The 17,865-nt window shown below is 45.5% G+C and overlaps 1 protein-coding gene across 1 annotated transcript in view; it reads right to left on the minus strand.

The window, feature by feature from the left end:
* The window catches only part of Ephb1 (EPH receptor B1), a 433,582-nt gene that overhangs the window by 127,643 nt on the left and 288,074 nt on the right, over nt 1-17,865 (minus strand). The window contains exon 4 of the mRNA XM_032910279.1: nt 14,653-14,808. Within this exon, the coding sequence (XP_032766170.1) occupies nt 14,653-14,808 (156 nt within the window). The remainder of the gene's footprint in view (nt 1-14,652; nt 14,809-17,865) is intronic.

Consider the following 17,865-nt stretch of genomic DNA (forward strand, 5'->3'; position numbering starts at 1 on the left):
ACGAGAGACCCTGCTGAGAAAGATTTCAGGAGCATCAAGTAGCCTGGTGTCACGTACCTCACCACGTACCAGTGTTTGTACAGAGAAGTTCTTGTTTTCCAGACAACTTTAGTAGAGCTAATTGCCAGAAAGAGGAGGATGGGTTCCACTTCCCCGGGAAAAGAGACAGTTCCTCTCTCAAGCCTCAAGTCTGAGCTGGGTGACTGGAGGGCTGCAGAAACCTATGGAGGATTGATGAAGGCCTTTAGCCAGGGGACAACAGACCTCAAAGGAGTTCTCTCACTATCCATTCAAGGGAAGTGCTGAAAACACAGATGAGGTAGAGAGGGGAAGCTTTGATGCTGTAACACTCAGAATCCCCAAAGACAATCCAAACCAAAGGGAGAGATATATCAGGTCATTTTTAAAAGACATGAGCTTCAGAAGTCCTTTGCTAGATGCCTTGAAAACTGAGGCAGGCTAGGTCATGGCATCTTAGGCCAAGGTCCTGTCAGGGAACATTATTTCTTCTTCTTCATGGTCTTCTGCTATGCAGACAACGTCTTAGACCATGCCCTGCTTGATGCAGGCTCCAAGGAGTTCTCTATCCTGGGGAGCAGCTGGTTTATCTTGTCTGAGTCTTGAACTGTCAGAAGACTTTGTAAACACTTCATTTCTTGGATTATAGGAAGCTGGATCTTACTTGGGTAAGATCTCCATGGACCTTGCCTTCTGGCTGTCATTCCTAATGGATGCACTTGGGACCTGAACCCCTTGGAATTATTCAATTGCTTTAAAATGAGCTGGCTCCATTCAGAGCTCAGTGATTGTCATTATGCTGGTACAAATGTGGAGACCAAAGTGGTTTGGAAACTGGATCAATGGCAATGGTACTATGAATCTTAAGACGCGACAGCTCTGATCCATGACATGATAGGATCATGAATGAATGGCAACTTGGCTCCTCTAGAAGCACTTTCCCAGAGTGCAGCACCAAGGAGGGCTTTCATGGTACCCAGTGCACTGTGAAGTCTCAGGGATAGGGCACCAATGAAGCAAAAGTGTGAACTGACCAAAGTATATGTTATTTCATTCTATTCTGTTCTGTCCTGTCCCGTCCTGTCTTACATATTTCATTTTGAAATAAGATCTCATGGGGTGCATGCCGGCCTCAAACTCACTATGTAGATGACCCAGCTCCAGTAAATGAACTCCTCTAGCTACCACCTAACCCATACAAAACCATAAAGAATTGGAAAATTGTAGGCAGGAATCTCAGGAAGCCATAGAGCATTCGAGGTCAAGTCCTGATTCTGACACTTCCTTCATACTCTAGATCTTAGAGTGGAAAGTAATCTTAGAAGTTAGTGTGTCCCAGGTGGCAAATGCCCCTCTTCTGTCCCACCCTGGCGGTCAGCCTCTGTTGTATTCTGCCAGTAGAGGGAGACTCACTGCTCTCCAAGTTACCAAAGCATCTATTACCAGTGATTGCTTGTTTTAAAAAATAATGAAAAGGGCATCTATTCGCAGTAAGTCGCAGAACCAATAAAATACCTAGGATCAAATCTCACAAGGCCTTGGTAATACAACCATAAAACCTTACTGAAGGGCATAAAAGGAAACTTGACTGCCATATCCTCAGATGAAAAGGCTCGACATCATAGAGAAGACAGTCACTTCCAAGTGATCTGTATACCCAGTGCAATTCCCATTAAACAGGATTGCATAATGAAATGTACCCAACTAGCTCTAAGGCCTATCTTCAAAGGGAACATCTTTTAGTAAGTGACAGGATGTTTTAGAAATGAATGCTATTCAGAGGGTTGGTTCGTCAGCCATTAAAATATGTCAGAAGGCTACCATCTTTAAAACTGGTATCTGAACAGACCAGGCAATCAAAGCCAAAGAGTACAGACACCTTGGCACGTGTGTTCACTCTATAGTGAAGGGAGTTCCTCACTAAGATGTATACAGTTCTGCTGGGGCCGATGGCCTGTTGCATTTTAATAATATAAACACAAATGTCAATATTGCATACTATACAAGGATAAATTCCAAATACAAGGATAAGTTAAACACAAACACTTTCCCAGATAGTATTTTTATGCCAGACACAAAGTCATCAGGCAAAACCCCAATGCCAGAAAGAAATAGATGGTCAGATCTGAGTTCAAAAATACTTAGATATGACAGAAAATGTCCCCACAATAGAGTTACAGATAAGCGGAGACTAGAGAGGAAGGTGCCACAAGTAATTAGTGGGTTTTTAAGAGTCAGCTTAAAAATAGAAAAAGCAAGGGCTATACACAGACAGAATAAACTGACCAACAGATATATTAAATAACACCCACTCACATATCCATAAAACAACGAGGAGGTTAGTTAAACCAGCACAGATTAAAAGTCTCACTAACATCCTGGGCCACATGGGGAAAATGAGATGATTAAAAGTCTCACTAACATATCCACTGACCTGCTAAGTACCTATAATCCAGCAATTCTGCCTTGAGGTAAATATGTGCTCCCTAAGGCTTGCTTGTGCATGTGTGCCACAGGGGCACTGTTTATATTAACAAGAACAATGGGATGGACCTGTACCCACTCACAGGGGGATGAGCATACCCGGCATACATTGATTCTAGTGGATTTTAAGTTCGTATGTTAGGATAGTCTTTGAGACGAGTAATGATGGTAGCTTGAGTCTGAGACATGGACACAACCAGTCTAACAGAATTAAGGGTAGATTCTGAATCTGGATCCCTGGCAGGGGCAGCAGTCAACAACAGGGTACAGTGAACCAATACCAGTCTGAGTAGCAGTGGTGACCCAGAAAAGTTCCTAGCAGTAGACATTGGCCTCAGGCCCAGCAATAGCTCAGTCTCGTACTTCACACTGAAACATGGGTTTGGCCTTTGGCTGATTTGGTCCAGAATCTTGTACTGAGCCAACCTGCATGGGGATCTCAGAAGTCAGCTGGGGGATGCTTCAGTGTCACAATCGGTTAGCGTGCGGTACTTATAAAAGTCAGCTGGGATCCCCTTAAAGAGCTGGAGATGAAGATGATTCAGGGAGATTCAGAAGGGCAAGATGACATCAGCATCTAGCCGAGCTAGAAGGGCTCTCCTGAATCATTAGATCCAAACTTCCCTGGTACTCTCTATTCACTTATTATTGTGTCTTGTGTTGCATAATGTAGGGGTTCAAAGCTCGCTTCTTGTTTTTCATCAAAAACAAAGCAAAGACAATTGACTGGGCACTTGGAATATGTCCAACACTAAAGGGGTGTCTTGCATGCATTCTTTTAGTAAGCATGATTAAAAAAAATATGCTCATTACTTTTATAAAAGAACAAAACTCTTGAGCAGTTGGGTAGCCTACCCAAGACCTCTCAACCAGGGAAGAAGATGGAATCTGGAGTTAACCGTGGTGGTCTGCATCACATCAACAGCAGGAATCTTACCAATAAGCGGGGATGAGCATTTACTATATCAGATTCAGAGTGAGAGAAAATGAGATCTGTGTCTCAAGAGTTTCTAGCCCAGCAGAAAGGTTAGAGTAGGCTGGGCGACTGCTACAGGATATTCCGTGTGAGAAGAGAAGCATCCTCTTCTCAAGGGAAGCAGAGCCTGGCCCAGGACAGATGCCGAGATGCACACTCTTGACTGACAGTCCTCTCCTCTGGGATGAAGTGAAGCAGACATCTAAGAACCCCTGGTTTTAGCTGTCACCAAGTCCCAACAAACTTCCCTCATCCTTCTGGAGATAGAACCCAAAATGTCCCATGAGAGCCACTGTCCAAGATTGCAGAGGAACGTTCTTGTAAAGAAAGGGCCCACAATTGCTAGGAAGGACTGCTTTAGGCTGATTTTTAAAACAGGGGGGAAAGGGAAATTAGATAATTTTACACCAATCCCCTCCTATCTCTGGAACTTTACACTTAAATCAGTGCCTGAGTCTCAAAGAAAGAGTAAGGGTTGGCAGAACAGTATAAGCCCGGGCAGCTATCTCTGTTTCTCTTATGGCCTCTGGAAACGGGTCATGATGACCACGTAGATTTCCACAGAGGTAACTACAGAAGGGACCCAAATACATGTGTCCTGAAACAGTTACATTGCTCCAGACCCTGTCTCAAGAATAAGGTGGAGAAGTTGGGGACATAGCACAGTGGTAAGAGTGCTTGTTAAATAACTGGGACCCCCTAAATTTGAATCACCAGAACCCACATAAAAAAGCCAGGTATGGTTGTCCATGCTTATAAACAAGCATTTAGGAGTGAGGGCAGAGACAAACAGATGCTAACACTTCGCTGGTTAGTCTAGATGGAAAGCAAGTGTCCCGGATCTCAAGGCAATAAAGCAGAGAGTGACAGAGGATGACACCCAGTGTCTGTCCTTCTCTAGACTGTACAGACATGCAGAGGCATTCACACTCACACACTCGTGTGCATATACCACACACACACACGCACACGTACAAACTACCACCCAACATGCTATATCATACATATACATATGTGTGTGAGTGTATATATATATATGCACAAAACACTAGCATATATACATCACATATACACAAACCACACACATATACATACATCACACAGACACAAACCACCACACATATAACACATCATATACCCACACATTTATATGCACAGAACATACATATCACACACACACACACACACACACACACACACACACACACACACACACACACAGGAGGTGATAGAAGAAGAAGCCTGAAGTTATCCTCTGACCTTCACACAATACTGAAACAAAAAGCAAAAAAAAAAAAAGAAACAACAACTAAACAATCACAAAAAAGAAGCTGTGAGACATTAGGTGTCAGAAGAGTGACAGGGACTTGAGGTTTGCAGGAAATGCTTTGTGTGAGGAACTAGATAAAATAATATTTAGCTAGTGGAGGTGATTATGGAAAAAAATTTCCTTAAACATGGAATTCACTAAACATAAACATTGGTCCTCGGTGATCAACCAAAGGTCAGCACAACGTCAAAGTGTGAGAGGAGGTTCCAACCCAAGGCCTGGGAGTCTTCTTTTCCAATGATGAGTAACGAGGGCTTGCGGCAGAACAGGCCATCTAGCACCATGTCTGAGCTGTCCGTCAACACAGATATTTTTTAAAAATTACAGAGGGAGAATCCTTTCTCAGGGTTGCCAGAGGAAGAAAGCATGCAGGGAGAAGTTCGGGAGGCAGGCCCTGTTGTTGCTGTTCCAGATGTTAGCAATCTGCTACCCTGAGTGCTCTGACCACAAAACACCGAGGCACTGTCAGCAAAGAGTGTTTGGCAATTAGCTTAGAAGTTCACGCAGTACAGGGCTTCCTAGGGGTTACACCCACTGCGGACAAGCCCCTGTGAAAAAGAAATGTCAGACTATAGGAGTGTAAAAGCACATTTACACTGGCGATGCTGACCCTTCTCAAAACAGAGTGACAGTTATAAATAGCTTGCAGCTTGCAGCCCCCTTCTTCCCTTTCTGCATCCATATATACAAACCATCTACCAAGCTGATACCGGGTGTGAGGCCAGACCCAGGGTTCAGAAAGCATCTTGCCCTGGCTCTTGATGGCTTACGGCCTTTGCTTAGATTTTCCTCAAGAAACAAACAGAAAGCAGACTGTCTCCTAGTCAGAGACAAAAATGGAGGCTAAGAGATGGCTCCGTGGGTGAAGAGTTTTCTGTGCAAGCAAAAGGAACTCAGTTCATTTTCCCAGCATGCATTGTAAAATCAGGCACAGCAGTGCACACCAGTGCTGGTGGAGACCGGTGAGTCCCTAGCCAGTCAAGTCAAATGGGTGAGCACCAGGTACCGTGAATCGTATCTCAAAACCTAAGGTGGAAGATACTGATGCTGACCTCTGGCCTCCATGTGAACATACATACATATGTATATGCATGTAAGCACATGCACATACACTGAAAACCAAATGATTTTTCAAATGTACAACACAAAAACATGCATCAGTGTGACATCAAACCTCTCTCTCTCTTGCAGCACACTGAGGCATATGGAGATCCCTTCACTAAAGCTCTGGTCAGCAAAAAGTGAGCTAATTTTGAAGAGAACAGCCTCCTCTGAGTTTGCTGACAACCCTATCTTGACAGACAAATGCGTAAGAAAACATTGACTTTCAGAAATATTTAAAAGCATCTCCAATGCGTAGCATCCAAACAGCAAGAAGCTCCCAACTGATATCTCTGTCCTAGGTGAAGAGTCTTGATAGCACGGGGAGCTTTCCTGCCTACCTGCTCCAAGAGTCCCTCCCTGTAGGCAGCCTCAGTGTGCTGGGGGCCTGAGGGGTGAGGCCCGTCACCAACCCTCTGAACCCTCCATATATGCTCCAGGCTCTACTGACACGTGTACTCCAGACTTCCCATCCTGTTCTCTGCCGCGGTTCACTCTCACCCCCAGCTAACGCTGTGCATTGTGGGACTGCACACTGCTCTGACCATCTCAGTAAACACTGCATGAAAAGACATGCCGGAGAAGGTTTGGTTACTCTGAGGACCAGTGAGACCTGGGACTACCCCAGCACACAGACTCATTCAAACATTCACCCACACTCTCAGACAAATCTGCTCCCACACAGACACTCATACCTACACACAGGTACACTCACATACTCTCAACACAAGTCTATTCACACACTCAAGTGCTCTCATGCAATTTCACTTTCACACATACACACACACACACACACACACACACACACACTCCCCTCCCCAACACTCTATCCTCCCCCACACTCTATACTATTACATAGGCACATGTACACACTTGCATATAGTCACACACACACATGCATGCACGCACACATACACACATATAGTCATAGGTATACAGGCACACATGGTACTCATGCACACATTCACACAAACTCTCACACAGGAACACTCAAACAATCAAACTCACACAACCACACACTTACAGACATACTTTCATCAACAAACAGGCATACTTTCATTAGCACACACATATATAATCACACATTTACACAGGCATACACATACATAATTACATACAAGTTATACTTTCATGCACACTCATACACAGCATACACATATACATTCACATACTCACACAGGCACATCCCTCCATGAATATACACACAGGTATACACAGACATTTGCACATGTGTGGCCATTACACAATCAGGCACACTCCACGCATGTGCACTCCCACACACAGATACACATATGCACAATCACAATCACATAAAAAGTACACACACAGAAGCACACTTACACTCACACATAGGTGGGCAAAGGTATATGCAGGCTCACTCAGACAGACAGACAGACAGACAGACACACACACACACACACACACACACACACACACACACACACATGAACACTAGCCCCTTAAAAGATTAAACATAAACCAAGAGAAAAGATAGAGGGGTGCTTCTTAACCCTTCAAGAGGGAACACAGCAGCAGATTGCCACCACCCTCCCTGTGAGTTTTCCCAGCATTGCTCTCAGAGCCCCGCCCCCAGCTCGCCTGGACAGGGCCGCATTAGCTAAGTGAGACCTGAGTTTTCATCCTATGGTGTGAGTTCTAGCCTAGCTAGTTTTTCCAATGAGGAAGTGCCATATCCCAGAAGGCACCAGAACCTACCTCATTCTCACAGCACTGGAGCCAGACTCACAGCCCCTAACTCCTGCCACTCAGCTTCCCTGCCTCTCTACAGGTCAAAAGGTAGATCAGGGACAGCCTCCAGGGAGACTTACAGGGTTGGGCGCCCTTGTACCTTCTCTTCCGAGTCACCTTGAGGCCCCCTGTTCATTCTATTTCTCCATCCAAAGCTGCCAAGGGACACCTCAGTGCACTTGAAGAAGGAATAAAAGGAACAGGACAAGCTCCGGCTTGCCTCTGTGATCCATCAAAATTTCTCCCGTGTGGGTGACAGAAAAAAGGGTTTTTGCGGTCAGAAATGTAACAAGGTAATTATTTTCACACCAGTCCTTCTGCACAGTTTTTCACAGACAGCAATTTTATAAGGCATAATTATCTATTTTCGTTTGCTTCATAAATTCCTCCTTTCCATTCCATCCCCTGGTAAACTAGAAATTATTTAAAATGAAGCTGTGCAACCCGATGCCTGGTTTCGCTTGGCTGTGCCCTTCCTCCTCTCTTCCCGTCTGCTCCCTCTGGCTGCCTCTGCCGTGGTCCCCTTACCATCTTGACCTTCTCTTGTCATTTGATGGAGGCAGGTGGCTCACACCTGCAATCTCGCCAGTTGGGAGGCAGCAGCAATAGGACCGAGAGCTGAAGGTCGTCCCTAGCTACATAGGGAGTTCAAGGCCAGCCTAGGTAACACGAGATCCTCGTCTTTACAGAAGAACTGAAATCCAGCTTTGTGGGCCATCGCTCCTGCTGAGCTTCTGGCTCCAACAGCCTTTAGTGACATAGCTGCACAGGGACTCGGGGGCTTTACCTATGACCTTCCCTCCCCACAGCATACCTAAGTATAGGAGGTCAACTGCTCCCTTGTCACCAGGGGTCTTCAGGTCACGGTTATGGGCGGCCAGTGGGTTCTTCTCAGGACTGAACCGAAACGTACCACTACCACCCCCACTCCAAACACATCATTTTTACTTCCAGATCTCCAACATCCTCTTTTGCTGCAAACTGCACTGTCTTCTTCACACTTTCCAGGGATATAACCAAAGCAAGTTCTAACGTCGATGGAGAGTTTACTATGAACAGGCACAGGGCCAAAGATGCTATGATATGATTTTTCTTAATCCTCATAACAACTTAGAGAGGCACAGAGAATAGAATGAGAGTATGAGAAGAAACGGGTGATGGGGGACAGTGAGGAAATGAGGCCAAGTCATGGAGAAGGCAGGAGAAGGTCAAGATGTCAATGAAGCACCCAAGTCCACCTTTGAAACACAGTGAGTAAAGGCTTCGTCTGTGTGCTTCCTCAAGACCTTCTCAAGATAAGGGCATCTCAGACACTCCAGGACTTCTAGGGTTCTGGGGCCTCTGGGCAATGCACCAGGTGAACAGCAGGAGAAAACAGATGCTATGAAGATGTGTTTAGTCTTTGTTCTCTACATCTTTTCTAGTATACAGCTCCTAAAGTCCTTAGCATCCCCACAGTTATCAGACATCTAAATGCGAGAAGTTTCAGGATGGGAACTGATTACTAAGGCAGTATTAGGAGGGGAGATTTGTCTAAGCCCCCGATCTTGGGGAAGAGAAAGGGGATGATGATTAAATTGATCGCCAATGGCCAAGAAAGTAAACAATCAGGGGTGGGTAATAGATTTCCATAACCATAAAATCCCCAAAACACTGGGTTGAGAGAACTTCTAGCACCTCTATGGGCTTCTTTCGGTCCAGGCTTCACTTCGTCTGTGCATTCATGTACCCATCCCCTTTGTAAAATTCTTTATGATGAGCTGCGAATGCTGTCTTTCACGGTCTTGTGAACGGCTTGGGTACATTAGTCAAATTAAAGTTGGGGTTTATGGGAACCTCAATTTATATAGTTGACTGTTCAGGAGCACAGGCTCAAGCACCAGGGGTTTCTGATTAGTATCCAAAGCTGAGGAGTAGCCTTGTAGGACCAGGCATTGGCTGTGTGTAGATGGGTAGATGCTTGAGACCACAGATGGATTGAAGAATCTGTAGTTGGTTCCCACTGAGGCAGGCTTACTTGTTCGTTGGTGGGGAGAAATGCCCAAACCTTTAAGGGCCCTAGAAATCTTCAGTGTTGAGTGTATTGTAGAGGCAGGAAAAAATATGGTTGTTGGCATCTCCTAGAGTCATGATGGCAATGCAGAAACCATATTTACTGAATCACAGCAAGCTCAAACCTTAGAACTGGCTCCTCGGCACCTTCCTAGACCTCCCTCCATGCTGCTATGACAACACTGTCCCTGATGCTTCCTTAGTCTCCCCTTCTGTCTCAGGTCCCTACAGAAAATGATCCTTTGGGACCCCCTCACCAATGGTGAAGTACAAGGGCCCAGATCACCAGACTTCCTCTGAAGTTTCACTGCCAGGAAGGGAAAAGGGGTCAGTTGAAGCCCACCTTTAACTGTTCCCCCAAACTCCACCTCATCCTGTGCATGGCTTAAGTTAAGAGGATGAACTCATCTGGGAGTGTATGGGAAAGTATTGGGCCAGAGTTTGCCAAGGATCCTTTGGCCAGGCCCTCTGATGCCAGAGATATAACCCTGTAGCCCTGGGCAAAGGAAGATAGAGACAAGTGGGAGGAAAAGGAAGGAAGAAAGGAAGGAAGGAAGGAAGGAAGGAAGGAAGGAAGGAAGGAGGGAGGGAGGGAAAGAAGGAAGGGGGCATTTGGTATCTGCAGGCCAATAGAAGTCATACGAATTCAGACTCTGTAGGAATGAACAGCCTCTTCTGCCTATGTCCCTGAGGTCAGTAGACTCCACACTGCCCCTTTAATCCAGCCTTGGGATTCACCCATATCCCACTGAATTTGTTGATGAGCCTCAAAGACAGGCAGGATAGACAAGGCTTCCAGAGCCTCTCAGACACCCAGAGAATTTCTAGGTCTCCTAGTAGATTCACCCCACTAGTAGAATACACCCCACTCCCACACATACATAGCAGATGTGCAGCTTTGTCTTCATGCAGGTCCCTCAACAACTGGAGCAGAGGCTGTCCCTAAATTTGTTGTGTGCCTGCCGATCCTGTTCCCCTAACTGGGTCACCTTGTTTAGCCCCAGTGAGAGAGGATGAGTCTGGTCCTGAAGAGACTGGTGTGAGGAGCGGGGGAGAATGGGTGGAGAAATTTCGAGGGGGGAGAACTGAGAGGAGATGGGGAGGGAGAGGGAGCTGACACTGGGATGTAAGTGTATGCATAAATTAACTAATTTAAAAACCAAAAGGAAAAGAAAATAAGAAAAAGCCTGAACAGGGCTACAGAATTTCCCACTGTCAATGTTTAGGTGGGATTAATGAAAACTTTTATGTGCCTATGTGCATGTGTGCACGGGTGTTCATACACATTCCTTTGTGAGAGCAATTAATCACACACATGCATGTGTGTGTGTATGTATGTGGGTGGGTGGGTATGTATGTGTGTGAATGTGTGTGGGTGGGTATGTATGTATGTGTGTGAGTGTGTGTGTGAGTGTGAGTGTGTGTATGTGTGTGTATGTGTGTGTATGTGTGTGTGTGTATGTGTGTGTGAGTGTGTGTATGTGTGTGTGTGTGAGTGTGTGTGTGTGTGTGTGAGTGTGTGTGAGAGTGTGTGTGTGTGTGTATGTGTGTGTGTGAGTGTGTGTGTAGTGTGTGTGTGTGTGTGTGAATGTGTGAATGTGTGTGTGAGTATGTGTGTATATAAGTGTGTGTGTATGTGAGTGAGTGAGTGTGTGTGTGTGTGTGTGTGTGTGTGTGTGTGTGTGTGTGTGTGTGTGTGTGTGCTAAAAACTCACCAAGTAGGTCAAGCTGTCTAGTCACTGAGCCTTGGCTCTGACTGTCCCCAGCCCTGGGACTGTGAGCATGCAGTACCATATCCAGTTCCATTCTGTGGGTTCTAGGATTAGACTCACATCCTCCATGTTTTACCAACCAAGGTCTCATTCCAGGTCTGCAGAAACATTTCAACATTACAAATAGACAGCATATACGTGATGTCCCCAAAGATCGACAGGATTCATTAGAAATATTTGCTCTTCCCAGGCCCAGTGAGCAGGGCTGTGATCCGGGCTACTAAGAAGGCTGAGGCAAACATGTTACCACAGGCTTCCTTTGACAACTTAAGGAGACATAAGCTTAAAAAAATAATAATAAAATAAAGTCAAAAGGCAGATCAGGAAGCATGGTCTGAGATGTTAGTTTAGAGGGAATATGTTTGTTTAGTAAGGAGAAGACCAGAGGCTCCATCCTCAGTACTGAACACTTGTTCATAATCCTTAGCGTAGCAGAAGTGCTGCAACCATGCACAGGCATGTTTTATATTTATAAAGTTTTTTTATAAATATATCTATAAAATGTTTTATAGAAAAGAGTAGACTGCTGACATAATCTCACTTGAACACAGCACAATGGCCAGAAGCTAGACTCAAGGCCCTCCAAAGGTCTAGCTGGCTCTTGGGCTCTCCTGTCTGCTCTGTCCTCTTGTTCACGGCACCGGGGCAGACAGATGCTCACCGTCCCCATACATTTATAAATATAGATCTTCTTCGCCTTCTGTACCCAGGCGGCCTACAGCTGCTTCCTGACGGGACAGACGAAGCCTTCGTTTTGCAAGGTGAACCAGTCCTCCTGGCTCCAGGCCTCCTCCAGCCCCTGCAGCTGGGCTCGCACTCCTGCACACTCGTCTCACTAGACTTGCTGGGCTCAGTTAGGAGCCCGGAGGCCACAGTGCAGGGCTGTGCCTTCCCTCAACCGCTCTACATATTCTCCTTGAATCTTAAAAATTATTTACTCTGGTGATGTGCCGTGCCTTTTTAAGAGAACAGATGGCACCTCCAATTAGAATGCTTTTAAAGGAAACCCTAATGAGAATATAAAAGCCAACAAATTGACTTTTTCATACAGTACTTCCCTGGCACACAATAAATCAAATATATAATGAGGCTCAGGGAAATAGTAGCTTTATTTATGCATGTTTTGCCTAGCATTGTGTTGTACCCATGTCCTGCTCCCTGAGTCTCCTCACCGAGTGCTTGCCCCACTCCAGGATAAGAGGCAAGGAGTCCAGAGATGGTCTTGTGCTTTGATTGTCCAAGTGTGCTTTGATTTAGCAGTTTGTAGTCTGACGCTTCCCTCTCTAATCTAGAGGCACAAGGAAAGGGGTGTGTGTAAAGGTGCACTCGCCACAGTGACACACTCCCTCCCCATAAAGATTAGAAGGGGACAGTACAGTGGAATCCCATTGGTGAGTATTCCAGAGTTAGCTGGACCAGAGGTGGGAGGGGAAGGCCTGCATGGTCTAATTTAAAGCTGGTTTCAGGATCTGGGTGGTGTGGAGTGAGGAGTTTCCATGCTCAAATCAGAGGCATTGGAATATTCGTATTTCCCCCAACAACTGATATTATAGTTCTATCAGGTAGGAGGCCTAGAAGATAAACATTGATAAATAAATGTCAGAAGATAAACACACATGAGCATTCTGGGCTTCTGGCTATATGGACTGACTTCTTCCAGGTAACCTTATCACGAGGCTGGTTGAGTTGACGATTTGCCCCCTGAAGTGGGAAGCTAAGGGCCTGTATATGGATGAGTTGTTGTACAGGCTGGTGTTTGGTCTGGGCACCCAGGTAGTGATTTAGCATCTTTAATGGAATCTAAAGTGTATTCAATACTGCTTTTTAGGCAATATTGGCTCATGGAAGACTGCCATCCAAGAGGCCCTTAGAAATCATAAGAGGAGACAACACCACAGAAAGACAGGGACTCTGGGCAGCAGGAGAGGAATCATTTCTGTCAATCTCTGCCCACCTGAAAAGGAAGGCCGGGGAAATCAGTTTACAAGACGATGAGCTTTTCCTCAGCTCAAATCTATAAGCATCGATTGAGCGCAGGACCTTGATCTAGAAGATGCTTTCACTTCTCCTCTGCACCCAGCAAAGGTTATATATGCTACAAGGCCAGGACTGAGAAATTCCTCTACCCAGATGAGTTTTCTTTTCTGTCTATCAAATTGTGTGTATGAAATATATCTCTGTGGCCCTCTTCCCCAGACTGAGAGGGAACTGGCTCTGGGATGGGGCATGCTCACAGTGAGCCACCCCAGAACATCTAGTGGGGAAGAAAGTTGTAGTCTGGTTACAGTCTGACCTGCAGTATTGATCCTAGAATGCAATGGGAATACTGAGAGGAGAGAACATCTCTGCTCCGGGGCTTTAACATTTAGAGGAGGAAAAGTTGTATAAAGTGCTGCTCGGGGAGAACCATGGTCTCTGCCTTCCGTTCTTATGGGAAAGAAGACCAGGAGGAAATTACGCTCTCCCTTCCTAGAGAGTACAACCGTTCCTCTGCTTTCAGAAGAATGGCTGCTTTTCTTTCTACCTCAGATGATGGAAGAGTAAAGATAGCTGACACATTAACCCTCAGACTCTAGAATTTGGGACACTAGATGGACACTGTAGTCCGGCTTCTGGTCTTGTCATTTGGCAGGAGATCAGGTGTTGGACAGGACAAGGGACACAGGCGATAAACACAGAGATTTGATACACAAGGACTTTCCTTTAGTAGCTAAATGAATAGACAGTAGCTAAAACTATGAGAATTCAAGGGAAACAAACATAGGGGAGATGTTCTGAAGAGTGATTTTCAACTGCAGGGACCAGAAGAGAGGGGCATCTTAGAGGAGAGAAATGCAAGAGTTACTAGTTATTACAGTGCATGGGTAGATTTGGTTTTACACATCAACAACACTTTAGGTGGGCAGTGTTAAAATCTGGTGGGCAGAAGTTGCCCTGGATGTGTATGAGAGGAGAATTCTTTCTTCTGGAAAGAGGACTGTGAAAGAAGTCAATCTTAGCCAACAGTTTGAGGCTGAGACCAGAAAGCCCTTTCTTTCAGCACCATGGCCAGCACCCCCACTTAGCAATTCCGGGGAGGATGTGATCTGGTCTCTCCCACTGCTACATGGTCAACATCATTTGCACAAAGCAGCGGACTGCCCAGCCCACAGCCCTTACTAGACACTTACTAGTGCACGCCACTTCTGGGGGATCAAAGTCTGCTCGGTAATAGCCAGTCCGGCAGGTGCAGATGGGAGACGCCTCTGAAGGGGAGCGGCTGTTGGAGGGGCAGTGGGAGCAGCCTTCAGCTTCCTGGCTGGCCTTGAAGGTCCCCGCAGGACAGGCTACAACACAAAGATCATGTGAGAGTTAATAGAAGAACGGTAACCAGACACCCTTCCCTGGAAACAGAAAATGAAGGTTGTCACCCTAAAACAAAAGGACGTTGAGTTCCCTCCTCACAGAGTGAGCAGCTCAGAAGGAGAGGATCCTGATTAATATTTCAGTTCTTCAACCATCTTGACAGTGGCCCTTCTCATCTGAACAATGTGAAAGTGATTTTTCCACTCTCAGGCTTGTCAACAGATTTTATTGGTAAGGTGAGCCTAATTGTTTAGCTGGGCACTTGCTACACAAATGTCTATTCCTTCCTCCTACCTTAACAATCATGGCCTTTCTCTGAGCCCTTGATGAAGGAACGTAGCCTGTAGTCTCGGATAAAAAGGGGTCTTTGTTGCCAATGACCAGATTCTTAAATGTCATAATGCAACAAACACAAGGAGCACTGCGGTGTGCTCATTAGCACTCGCTATGAATGATGGTTAAAGCACAAGAATTTACAGCAAACCTTTACCAAAAAAATTCAAGTGATTTCAAGGTCACTGCCTTGAAAGCACCGTTCTACCTTAATTGCATTTTGATATGCTTTCGAGAGTGGGGCAAGAAAAAGATGGGGTTCTCTAGGCAGCTTGTGTCACCTTTCATTCACACAAAAAAATAGGAAAGTCTGTGAAGAGCTGGTATAACCTGGTGCTTACTCAGGGTGTGCTCACTTATGGGTACCTCTTCTAATGTCTTGGAGAGTCAGTCTATCGGGAACCATGTCCTAAAATGCTTGTCTCCATAGTGTTCCACGTGGTGGTGGCCATGACTCGTCTACTGAGACCTGAGACATGTGATGTCATCCTTGCATACCACCAGAACTATAATCCCATCCTCCCTACTTTCCCCAAGGGCTGACCTTACCACACCATTCCCTGCTTCTTCTCATTCCCCTAAAACCGGCTCTGATTAGGAATCCTTGAGATTGGGTAAAACTTACAGCCTAGTCAACTTGTTTGGATTCCCTACAAACGTCAGTAATTCATTCAACAAATATTCCCGGTGCATCTTTTGAGACCCTGCCACAAGGGTTACAAACTGCCATTGAGGAGTCTTGGTTCTATGGTGGCCACACTATTTGTCTTGGTTAGGATTACTATTACTGTGCTAAAACACCATGACCAAAAGCAATCTGAGATGGAAAGTGTTTCTTTCCCTCTCGGTTCTATGTAACAGTGTATCATTGAAAGCAGTGAACTCATACTGGACAGACACCTGGAGGCCGGAGCTGATGCAATGATCAGTGATCCTGGAGGAGAGCTTCTTTTTGGCTTGTTCTCCATGGCTTGCTCAATCTGCATTCTTACAGAACAGAGGACCACCAGCTCGGGGGTAGCCCCTCCCACACTAGGCTAGGCCCTCCCCCATTGATCACTAATTAAGAAAATGCTGGTCTGCTTTCTAATAGAACCCAGCCCCATCTACAGCCCCATCTTATAAAGACAGTTTCTCCGTTGAAGTTCCCTCCTCTCTGATGACTCTAGCTTGTGTCAAGTTGACATAAAACTAGCCGGGACACTATTATAGTATGGTGTGATTGTCGCCTGAACGGAGCTGTTGTAAAGGCTTCCACTTAGAGGAAGCTCATCTTCTCAAATCCATTGTTTCTTCCTGAAAAGTGTGGTGGGTTCTTTAATAACAGCAGTAGCCACCATCTGTTACCTCGCCTTAAGTGTTTTACGTACATTACTCTATGGGGTGGCTATTATTAGCTCCATTTTGCTAATGAGGAAATTGGGACATGGAGAGGTTAAAAACATTCTCAGGATCACTTAGTGGGAGAGATGATGGTGACGGTGCATGTGGAAGCTATTTTCAAAACATCTATGGCTTCCCTGCCAAGACAAGGAGAGAGAACGTCTCCATCCGCTGCTCACTTTAGTGAGGAGACAGTCTAAAGTTACACCGGATGTGCCCTGGATGGGAGCCCACTGCAGATGGGAGGGAAACTCTGTAACGTGGAAAATTCTGGAATGGTGTAACCCAATCGCATTCCATGGAATACAAATTCTTTGAGTCTTCTATGCCCATTGCTTACAGAAAAGATGGGTCTAAAAATAAAGAACGTAGTTCATTGTTGACTGCAGAACGTCTCGGAACTTCAGAAAGCAAGGTCTTGAATGCTAGTATTGTTTTTGCCCCACCCCCCCCCGGTTTTGTTTTCTTTTCCCCAAGAAGGCCTCCTCTGCAGTGCCTCCCCTGAGACTCACATTCCCTGAAACACACTGGGTACACTGTTGCTTCAACACAATAATTGCCGTTGTAACACACGTCAGAAACAGGCCACTCGCTGACCCGCGTTAACACACTCAGAAGAAAACAAAATGAAATCTCCGAGGCAAGGAAAAGAATAAGTTTGAATTTTCAAACAAAAGCATCAATCAATAAGACCCTAAGCAGAAAGCATCAACTGTCATATGTGAGGCAGTCTAAAACCCAGCTCCCTAATCTGCCTTTCTGAGTCCATTCAGTCAGGGCTCTCTCCCTCTGTCTTGCCACTCCTCTCTCTCTATCTTGGTCTTCTCGTTTGGATAGGACTTCACCCCTTTGCACTGAGTCTCTAGTACTCCTACCCTGCCAGTTCCGCTGCCTCCAGACAGCAGGGTACCCTCCTGGAAAAGGGAAGGAAGCTGGTGACTACTCATGCATTCATATTCAGTCCCTGCCACGCTGTAATTTTCTTAATGTACTGGTCCAAGAAGAACAAAGCGTTTTCACTTCCTTCCCAGCACTTAAAAGCCACCTCACATTACATTTAATAAGTTAACAGCATAAACAGTCATCCTGATAGCCACAAGTGGAAGTGGGGTTTGCAAACGCCTTTCTCTGAGATTTCTGATGAAGGAATGGGAGGTCTCTGTTCTGGGTAGCTGGGTCTCCAAGGAGAGGGACTAGAAGCTAAACTATTTATTTATTATGGTTATATATATATATATATATATATATATATATTCTCTATGTGTGTGTGTGTGTGTGTGTGTGTGTGTGTGTATCGGAAGTCAAAATTGGTTATCTTCCTC

Source organism: Rattus rattus, chromosome 8, assembly GCF_011064425.1.
Source record: "Rattus rattus isolate New Zealand chromosome 8, Rrattus_CSIRO_v1, whole genome shotgun sequence".
In the NCBI taxonomy this organism is placed as follows: domain Eukaryota; kingdom Metazoa; phylum Chordata; class Mammalia; order Rodentia; family Muridae; genus Rattus; species Rattus rattus.